Source organism: Agrilus planipennis, unplaced genomic scaffold, assembly GCF_000699045.2.
Source record: "Agrilus planipennis isolate EAB-ADULT unplaced genomic scaffold, Apla_2.0 scaffold14, whole genome shotgun sequence".
NCBI lineage: Eukaryota > Metazoa > Arthropoda > Insecta > Coleoptera > Buprestidae > Agrilus > Agrilus planipennis.
In genome coordinates, this window is record NW_020442313.1 from 115610 (window position 1) to 126949 (window position 11340).

An 11340-nucleotide genomic window follows, 5' to 3' on the forward strand; every position below is an offset into this window, starting at 1 on the left:
AAACAAGTTTTCCGCCTCTCAACCACCATCGGAATGTGGTTTGCAGACGTGACGTCATCTGCACAGTTAACACCTGCGTTTTCGCGTACTACGCATGCGTCGATTACTCTATCATGCTAATCCCCATGAGCTAATGTTGTGCTCACGTACTCCGTATACGCATGCGTCAGAAATCTTTGTCACGAAAGTTCGCGAGTATGGTTGTTCACTCAACGAAGCTACGCGCATGAATTTTCTGTAAACTGCCTTCCAATTTACGTGTGGTGTAAATTAATAACATACTATCAACTATTAATTATTTATAATATATTTATGAAATACACATTTACTACATTATCAGCTTCAACCACTTTACTAAACACTATAATTTCCCCTCTTTCCACTATCTTCTGCCTCACTCAATCTACATCGAACAACTTCCTTTTTTCACATCGTTTGGAAAAGATGTCCTACCACCACATCGATACGTACCGTTTCTTACACAACCTAACAATAATTCTACAATCTGTAATTTTACGTTTGTCGATGAATCCCCCGTGAAGCCTGGCTGCAGTATACTTGCATCACACATATCTCCTGTTGTCAGTGGTCTTCCGCATTCGTAACAATGGTGATGATGTCTACCGTGAACATGTAATACGAACACGAACACTAAATCCTCACATTTACAAACCTCCTCCCCTACACCGTCTTCTTCGTAGCAACTGCTACACAACACCAACGTTGTATTTTCATGTAAGTTTAACAACACCTTCCCTTCGGTACACGTGTATTCGTTAATGTTGTCACACACACTACGTCTCAGAATATGTTCCAATGAGCAATTATTTTCCATCGTATATTTATGCTGCACATAACCCTTCTTTATACGTCTTTCGCTATTATCGCATCTGTCACCGTTGACTGGCAAAAACTGTCGGTAATTATTCTCAATATTTAAACCAGTTCGCCATGACTGTATCCACTCGTCCTCACATACGTCCGCTCCGAAGTCTGTGCGATACAATATAGGTAGCGCACTGACTTCTATACTATTAAATAATCTTAATGAGCGGTTCTCGAACCACGATGTTCTACAAACGAATCCCATGCTGCTCACACCTTTACTGATTACACAATACATTTTTCCTTCCATATTAAGAACTCTGCAGATCCTCGTTACCCCCACTCTCTTCTTCCTCCTCCAATTCATCTCACCCTACTCATACCCCACTCCTCCAAATCATATAAATTCCCACATCTTCTATTCCTTCAGCAGAAGACTTCTGCTCTACAACATATCATCATGTATTACTACATAATTTTTAAAGGTACAGCACTGCAAACTACCAAGGCACCCTTTACCATCGTCCACAGTGATGCTTGGACCGATTCCAATGAAGCGGTAACAACATAGGCCGTTTCCACTACGAAAAGACCCGTTCTGTTCTGTCAGGAGATAGAACAATACCTCCATGACGTCCAAGCAGCTGGGAGCGGGACAATACACTATGTCGTGTACGGCATTTTACTAATTAAACATGTACACATTATTTAATAACATAAGTTAGTTTAATTAATGTAGTATTTAATAATATAAGTTAGTTTAATTAATGTAGTATTTATAATTCAAGGTTTACTTTTTTTATAATATATGTGTAACTTATATATAATAAACTTTATAACAACTACATCTTCTTTTTATTTTTCCATACATCTACAATCTTGAAAGTATTGAACAATAATATTTCTTCAATCACAGATATATATATAAATGAATTACACATCATCATTCCTCCAAGAGAAAATTATTAAATAAAATCATCTTACAATACAATCATTTATTTTATATTACTATATTTACAATATTAATTAAATATGTTCAACAATTGTGTTTGCAATTCATTTAACTTCTGCTCCACCTCTTCCACTCTCTTTCTACCTTCCACCACCATTCTACAGCTGCTTTCACGACTTTTCTTCAGATCCTCCAACTCTTTCTCTTTCCGCTTTATTTGTTCCAAAACTGAAGCGTCCTTCATGTCATGGTCCTTTATTTCACCTTCCCGTTTTCGCTTCTCCCGTTGAAGTGTCTTCACTGCTTCTCGCACCTGCTCCACCAGCTTTGAATAATCCAGCGGACCGCTCGATACTCTTCTATTGTATGTCCGCTTCTTAGGCTTCATACTTACGGATTTACCGCCCCCTACCGGCGTCCGCGATGTACTAGCCACAGGTACTGCTATCTTTTCCGTAGCTACATCTCCTACACATGATTTTTCTCCACCGACTGTCTTCGTCACCAACTCATCGTTGTGGAAGAACTCTTCCAGCATCGCTGACAGCTCCGATTCGTCCAAGCTAATCACTGACGCATCTGCCGCATCACACTGTCCCAATTCAGCCATTTCACTTAATCTTTTCCTCTATACATGCCTCTTAAATATCTTCAAACCACCCCACCACCCTCACAACCCTCATCTACTTAATTTTCTCCCACTCCTTCAGATTTTTTACATTGTTAAATCTACTTCGCACACGGTCTTCCTCAGTCTTTCTCGAGACACCTCTGTTACATCTAACCGATATGATTCGTTGTCCCGACTGCGATACGTCCTTTACGCGATCTGATAATTTAAAACGACATCAGAAAGCTTCATGTCGTAAACGAGTACAGTACCATCCTAATTCCTCGCTACCGAATAAAAAACCGAAATGTGCTACATCTGCCACCTCTTCCGACCGCTGGTGTGAAACGTGTAAAATATATGTTCCTCAATCTTCGTACAACGGTGACCTGCGCACCCTACAGCATAAACAAAATTGTTGTTCACCTCTTGAGGAGGGAATCGGTTTCCTTTCCTCTGCCTTCGCTAGCAGGATTGCTTCGTTTTGTATTACGTCCGCGAAATACCTTCTATCGTATAACGACTTCTTCACCGATGTTCTGACAAATGCGTGCGTGTTATACGTAATCAGATCCACCTCCACGACACGCTTAAAATAAATCTCGAAGTTTTTGGACGTTACGTGCACGAAACCAAACAGTTGGTTGAAATTAAGTCCTTCAATACCAACAACAAAGTTGTGACTCGATCCATCGATCTTCCCAATCTTCTACAAAACTTCTTTGAGATACTTGAGGCTAAAGCGTCAGAGTTTCAAGAACGAGAGTCAGGTAACTCATCCTTTTTTAGTATACGTTTCATTTCATTTAACATTTCCCCATTTCTACAGGATGGATTTTAGAAAGGGTTCTTTTCCTTGAAATCAACTTAAACAAGTACAATCCGCTGAGAGCGTCTTCCCACATTCCGTTACCGAAACAAATTTTATTCAAGAAAGCGGTTGTGAATGTGCGAAACGACGATCAGGCCTGCTTCGCATGGGCAATTACGTCAGCTCCGTATCCCGCGCAAGCGAACCCGCAAAGTACTACTTCCTCTCCACATTACTCCCACACTTTGGACTACGACTTCCTATGAAATTAACTGACATACAGAAATTTGAATCGAAGAACCATAGCTCTGTGAATGTCTACGGGACTGAATCCGTTTTCAAAGATGGAAAGTGGACATGGGAAATCGTTGGCCCCCTTTACTACTCACCCATCAAGCGACGGCTGCTCTTGCTCGATTATGATCTAGGAAACAATCATCACTGTTGGATAAAGGACATGTCCCGTTTACTTTCTCAACAACTTTCTAAAACTGGACATCGCAAATTCTTGTGTGATGGTTGCCTACAATACTTCTCCACTTTACCTCACCTACATCGTCATCAGCAGCATGACTGTAATCATGTCTACACCAGCCTTCCCAACGGTGATTTCAAGATGGATAAGATGGGTAGGTTTGTCCCCAATCACATTTTAAAGTTTGAAAATTATTAGAAACGTATTAAAGTACCATTTGTTGTATACGCAGACTTTGAAACCGTATTGCGACCAATTCACACATGTTTTCATGACCCTAATAAGACTGCCACCACATCCACCCACAAACATCAACCTCATTCCTTTGCTTATTTGATGAAGTGCTCCTTCGATGATTCCCTCTCGAAATTCAGATCGTATCGAGGCCCCGATTGCGCCAATCAATTCGTTACAACTCTCGATCGAGATGTTTATGATATTTATCATCGATATTTGAAGATCGTTTCTCCCATGATACCCCTGACAGATGAAGAAATACGTCTCTTCTCTGACGCTACCTCTTGCAATATTTGCGAAGAACCCTTTCTGGACGATGACGTCAAGGTGCATGATCATTGTCATTTGACCGGTAAAGTTCGATTAGGAGCTGCTCACTCCAGATGTAATTTAAATTACAAACTACCCAACTTTGTACCTGTTTTTTTCCACAACCTCTCCGGATATGATTGCCACTTGTTTCTAAAGGAAATGGCTGTGAACGATGTTAAATTTACCGTAATAGCTCAAAATAAAGAAAAATACATATCCTTTTCCAAATTATTACGAGTTGATACGGTTCAAACTGAAACAGACGACTCAACACAAAATGTGTTCGTGAAGATTAGATTTCTCGATTCCTATCGTTTCATGGCTTCCTCCCTCGACAAGCTGTCGGATGAACTTGATGCTCATCAATGTTTGCAAGTGAAAAAATACTTTCCCGATCCTAATCACTTTCAACTTATGCGACGAAAAGGTGTTTTCCCTTATTCCTACGTTGATGATGTTGCTAAGCTTGATGAAACAACATTTCCACAGAAAGACGATTTCTTCGATAAATTGACTTCCCTCCCCGTTTCCGATGACGATTACAAAAGAGCTAAAACTGTTTGGAATACTTTTTCATGTTCAACTCTAGGAGAATACTCCGATATCTACTTGAAAACAGATGTTCTTTTGCTAGCTGATGTTTTCGAGAATTTCCGACAAATATGTCTCACCACTTACGACTTAGATCCTGCTCAGTATTACACAGCGCCAGGGCTTGCGTGGGATAGTATGTTAAAATTCACTCGCGTTAGTTTACAACTTCTGACTGATATCGATATGTTAAAATTTTTTCAAAAAGGGGTACGTGGAGGAATAAGTCAATGCGTTCAAAGAATGCACTTCGCTAACAACCCTCACATCCCCGATTACAACGCGTCCGCGCCTACCTCCTACATTATGTATTTGGATGCTACTAATTTGTATGGACATAGTATGAGTCAAGCACTTCCTATTTCCCACTTCCGTTGGCTAACCCAAGCCGAAATTGATGAATTGAATGTTCTCTCTTTACATGCTTCTTCTGAATACGGTTACGTACTTGAAGTAGATGTTGAATATCCCCAACACCTCCATGATTTACATGCTGATCTCCCCTTTTTAGTTGAAAACATTATCTCTCCTGCTAATGTGAATGGTAAAGTCAAAAAACTGATACCGAACCTTATGAATAAGACAAAATATGTTCTTCATTATCTTACGCTTCAACAAGCCCTTCATAATGGACTACGATTACTTAAAGTTCACAGAGTTATTCAGTTTAAACAGTCCCACTGGCTTAAACCTTTCATCGATTTAAATACCCGACAACGTAATTTGTCTGAAAATAAATTTGGGAAATCCTTCTTCAAATTAATGAACAATAGTGTTTTCGGAAAAACAATGGAGAACGTTGATAAACGAGTTGATGTAAAATTAGTCACTCATTGGCAAAATTCTGGACGCTTTCTTGGTGCGGAAAGTTTAATAGCTAAACCTAATTTCAAAAATTCTAAGATATTCACTCCCAATTTCGTAGCCATTCAGATGAATAAATTACGTATTATTTACGATAAACCTCTCTACGTTGGTTTTACTATCTTAGATTTATCAAAAGTTGTTATGTACGACTTCTACTACACCTTTCTTAAACGAAAATATCAACACAACATTTCCTTGATGTACATGGATACCGATTCCTTCATTTTGAAAGTGTTCACTGAAAACTTTTACCGAGACATTACTGAAAATATTAATCACTTCGATACTTCCAATTATCCGCGCGAGAATAGTTTCAATATCCCCATTACCTCATCTGTTATCGGTAAATTCAAAGATGAGTTCCCTAATAATCCTATTAAGGCATTTTATGGAACCGGAGCTAAAGCTTACTGTGTTGAAGCGATTGATCAAATTGTTAAAAAAGCTAAAGGTGTTAAGAAAAACGTTATTAAATTACATCTCGAAATTGACGATTACCTTCGTGTTATTAGGGACGATTCCACCATTATAAAATGTATGAATGTTTTTGTTTCTGACCTTCATACTATGTTCACTCAAATGAAAACTAAAGTAGCTCTTTGCCCTAAAGACGATAAACGTTTCTTGATTCCGAAAACAACTAATACGCTTCCGTGGGGACATTACAATATAAAAAACTCTGAACATTCTGTCTCAAAGTTGAATAGCAAAATTGATCAATTAATCCAAAATTTTAATTAACCGCACACAGACAATTTAACGGTTGGGGAATATTTTATTCATAAACTTTTTGAAGCTTCTTCACTTCCAGAAGAATCTATTGATAATATTTATGAAAACCTTACATAATAATAAGCGTATAAGCTATATGTGTATATGCAAATAATGCTTCCATATTATATTTTAAACGTTTATCCTTACTATTGTTTGTATACTCTCATGTGCTAAAATAAACGTTACAATAACGCTTTGTCTTTAACTAACTTGAAGCTAAGCTGAAGCGCTGCCACATTTTTGATTTTAGCATTTGATTTACCCGTTCCATAGCTGATGCTTTCTTTGCATATTCTTAGGAATACGTTTATTTCTTTTGAAAATTAACTGTAAAGCTCTACCGACATATTCACCTGTTTTCCGTTTTACTGCTTGAGCCCATACAAATTTTGAGAAAACGTCTATTATAACTAAAATATATCGGAAACCCTTATTTTCTCTCGCATACGGAATCATTTCAACTAAATCGGCTTGATGTAGATCATCCAATCCTTTAACAACTACCTTACGGCGTGAGAAATTAATTCTTGCAGGTTTATGCAGTTCTTTCACAACTTCCTCTTTCACGTCAGACATTCCTTTCTGTTGACGACAACTACACAGACGATGCCTCTGTTGGTTTAGAACTGCTCGATTTTGTATTTCCAGCTGCTGTTTCTTCTAAAGTATCCAATCTTACCTTAAGATCGTTTGCTTCTTTTTTTAATGACTCCACCATTTTCACTAACTCCTTTTCCATGTCTTCTTTCTTTTTATTGCTTACTTTAATTTCTTTCTCTGCAAATTCCATAACTTTCTTGCACTCATCTTTAATCAATGTCTTTATTAATTCGACACTCACATCTATATCTCTTTTCATGTTTGTCACAATGTCGCTCTTTAGTTTCTTCGACAATTCTTCGTCACCTTTTCTAGCAAATGTTTCTACATTTTTACACTCCAATGTAATTTTTGCTGAAAGGGTGTCCATGATTATGACGCCATTCTTTTCTATCACATCATTAACCATTTTTGTTATTTGCTTATCTCTATCATTATTATAATTTTCAATTTCTCTTCCCATATTTTTAATTAATATATCCATTTTATCATTAAATGTTTTCATCATCTTTTGATTACTTTTGGAGACAAGTGTTTTTAATTCTTCTCGTAAATCCTTCATCTTTCTATCTCCTTCACTGACAGCGCTATCCTTTACTCTTTCACATTCTATTCTGATATGTTCTTTTGTTAACCTATCCTTTTCGTCTACATATTTTTTTGTAGCTGCATGAAAGCCAGCTGTAGGCTCATTCAAGTGTATAATACGTTTATTAGCCACGTCAACAAAATATAATACTTTGTCGAATGCCTTCCTAATATTCACTATATCATCTTGAGATAAAAGAAGTTTCAGCTTCTTCTCCAAAAATCGTACATTAACAGCATCATGCTCCTGCTGAGGGTCCCCGATTCTTGTTAAGCGGTTATGATTAAAATCGTGAACATTGCTAAATGCTCGCGAATATGATCGTTTTTTTTCTAACGCACGTCCGAACTTATCGATCGCCATTATCTAACTAACCACCCCCACAAATCGTTTATTCGATTATATTAGACTCCCGCAACTCTTCTAAAATTGATTGCATTTCGTTTTCATGATTTGTGTTGCCTGCTTGTTGAGAAGCAACCAATAACTTTAAACGATCACACAATTCATTAACATCATCAAAATATTTGTATTCTATCGGTTTTTCGTTGTAAGTCAACAACGATAAGCCTCCACCTTTAGAAGGCTTCGTTGTTTGCTGCCTTAAATTGTATACTGCTCCCGTACGTTTTAATATATCCGCATAGTCTCTCCGTTCTTTAATTGATGTCGGATATTCAGAACTTAATTTAAACAGTTGCTCGTATAATCCCACAGTACCTGTGTATTTAAATTTTCCATCGATTACGACGTCTGATCCATCAAAATCTATTTCAGAATCACCGATAAAAAATTTATTTGTGTCCCATTCGTATCGAACTTTGTCAAGACGGGGATTCACAACGTCAGTGTTAAATCTATCACCTTCATAGTCTTTAATAATTCCCTCTATATAGTCACGAGGTAGAGGATCGAATTCCTCCAAATATTCTCCAAATCGAGAGCTATTGATATAATCTATATATGCTTTTTTTAATTGTTCGAACTCACTGTCATCCCTTCTTGGGTCAACTTCATATACACTTTCTTCCCTTAAGAAGGAAGGAGGACCTTGAAGTATGGTAGCTGGAGCATTCGAAGGATCAAGTTTTCTAATTTTTATTGGAGTTGATGATGCTGGAATATCAACTTTCGACCAATTAACAACCTCTGGTTTTAATTCCTTTTTGATCTCTTCACCCAACTCAGATTTCAAGTGAAGAAGCGATTTTGTAATTGGTTGATAAGCTTGTTGCAATAGAAGATTCTGTCCTACCATCGATTCCTTTAACATTTGCAGTTTCCTCTTTACTGCTTTCCTAACTTTGATTAGTTCTTTCTTTGCTTTCACATCCATGCTGTTGTTATGGTTGTCTTTTAACAAGTGGTTTCATTTATATTACCTACAGTAATATATATTTATCGAATCCTATGCGATATCTCCCGTCATTTATACCACAATCCTTGTTAATAACTACAAATCCAAATTTTTCTTTCCAACATTCTCCACATATACTTTTAAATTGGTCAAAAGTCATATCTGCAGTAACATGGTCGGAAAAAACGTGTTTCAGATTTAATTCGTCTTGTTTAAACAGTATTATTAAATTAGCATTATCTCTGATTAAATGTTTAGGTATCTGAGCATATGTTTGATTTAAATAAAAAGTATCGATTGAGTTATACCTTCCCATACTAAAATATTCTCTTATCTTACTCTGATTGTCATTCGCAACATCATAAAAGATGAATACAGAATTAGGATCCGCCTGTGAAGGACCCATTACTTCATCAGAATTTCTAAACGGAAAATAACCAATTCCAGCAATTGGTTGTAATAATTCATTTAAATATTTATATTTTGGTTGATATAGCGACTTTGAATAAACATAAACATTTTCAAACCGTAAACCGTTTGGTTGCTCCAAAAGTCCTATAATCACATTTGTTTTTCCACAGTTTGAAGNGCTGTAGCTACCTCGAGTTTTTTGGTGGACGCTATCTCAGAAACGGTTAGAGATAGACTTCTGAAAATTCATAAATCGTCGTGTCGCATGCTTTAAAGACGTTTTAGACCATCCGTTTTATTCTCATTCCACGCATAAAGGCTGTATCTACCTCGAGTTTTTTGGTGGACGCTATCTCAGAACCGGTTAGAGATAGACTGCTCAAATGGTCATAAATCGTCGTATCGCATGCTTTAAGAGAGTCTCTCCCCTTTATAAACCACTAGATTCTACCTGCGGCTTCGTTCGCTTTGATGTCACAAAAATCATCAACGATTAGATAAAACTAATTTTTTCTATCCGTCGGAAACAGCATTTTTTCTTCTGGATAAAAAATACCCTGTGTCCTTTATTGTACTCTTGACAATGTGTATACAAAATTTCTTGATCATCGATTGAGTAATTAAGGCGTGAAATAGACCACATTGAAATAATTTTTGAAGTGAAACTTCTTTACGCACGGTAGGGTAAGTTTTTCATGCAAGTTGCTATGTAACGAAATCATGCAACGGAAGTTCCCCTTTCTACTCAGCCACGTAGTCGAGTTCGTAGTGGGGATCGCTTGAGCCGTGAGCACGCTTCAATGCAACGTTCGTTACAGACAACTCCGGCATGTATAGTGGAAAATTTAAATTCATAGTGTACGAATAATACCATTAAACCCAAATCCTTAACCCCTATCCCGGTATATTTGTGTGTTTGAAGAAGTTTCACTTCAGTAGCGTGTTGTATAATTACACGTTGTATTTTTTTTATCCCTCAGGAACAGTTTGTTTTTTAGATAAAAGGTAATCTCTATATCTATATTCTTTTCTGTGCTCCTAACAATGTACCTAAAAAATTTCATGATTATCGATTGTGTAGTTAAGGCGTGAAATCGTCCACATTGAAGTATTTTTCTAATAATGTACAAAATTTCATTATGATCGGTTGAGTAATTAAAGCCTGACATGCCTACAAATAAACAAACACATTCGCATTTATATTATTAGTTTTTTTTTTAGGATTTCATTTCTTTCTGGGAAATATTTTTATTTTCTGTGTATGTATTATTTAATAAATAGTAGCTGTCCTTGTGTTACAGAACTAAAGATAGTTTCAAGAACTTTTTTAAGCAGAGTAACTAGGAGAACTCGGTTTATCACTTATTACATTAAATTATATATATAAATTAGGTATATGTACCGGATCTTGGATTTAAACTAAAATATGCCGCGGTGCAACGGAAATGTCATAACGTAAACAGAAGCGTAAACAGAAATAAATAGTAAATTTTTGCGCAAGCGAATGCGATAGCGGAAGTGTAATGATTTTAGCTGATTTATTTTTTAATGTAGTGGTCGTGCGCCCTTTTCGAGAATCTTTAGTTACTAAATTTGCATTTAGCAACTGCATCGTTAATTCAACAAAATAATCCCCAATGGAATTTTTTGGCTTCAGAATTGCACAAGGTCCATTTAAAAATATGGATATCTACTTGTTGAAACTAATCCCGGTTGGACCTTGTTGGAGCATACGTAATCCTCAAATGTAGCATCGTACTACAGATGGCGCTCACCACGCCATTTGTGGTATTTTCGAAAACGCGCTGTTAAGACAGCAGGTAAAGGTTGGTCTGTGTTCTGTCGGAGCTGGCTGCGACGCGCTGATGAGATCCAAAAAGATCGAAATCGCGATCCGCGTCTGGCAGTTTCGACAGAATACAGACCACT

At 37.0% G+C, this 11340-nt stretch overlaps 1 protein-coding gene across 1 annotated transcript in view; it reads left to right on the plus strand.

Annotated features, from left to right (window-relative positions):
• Positions 1–3814: 3814 nt before the first annotated feature.
• The window catches only part of LOC112906239, an 11216-nt gene continuing 3690 nt past the window's right edge, over positions 3815–11340 (plus strand). The window contains exons 1-2 of the mRNA XM_025980066.1: positions 3815–3827; positions 3906–5357. Coding sequence (XP_025835851.1) covers positions 3815–3827; positions 3906–5357 — 1465 coding nt within the window. The remainder of the gene's footprint in view (positions 3828–3905; positions 5358–11340) is intronic.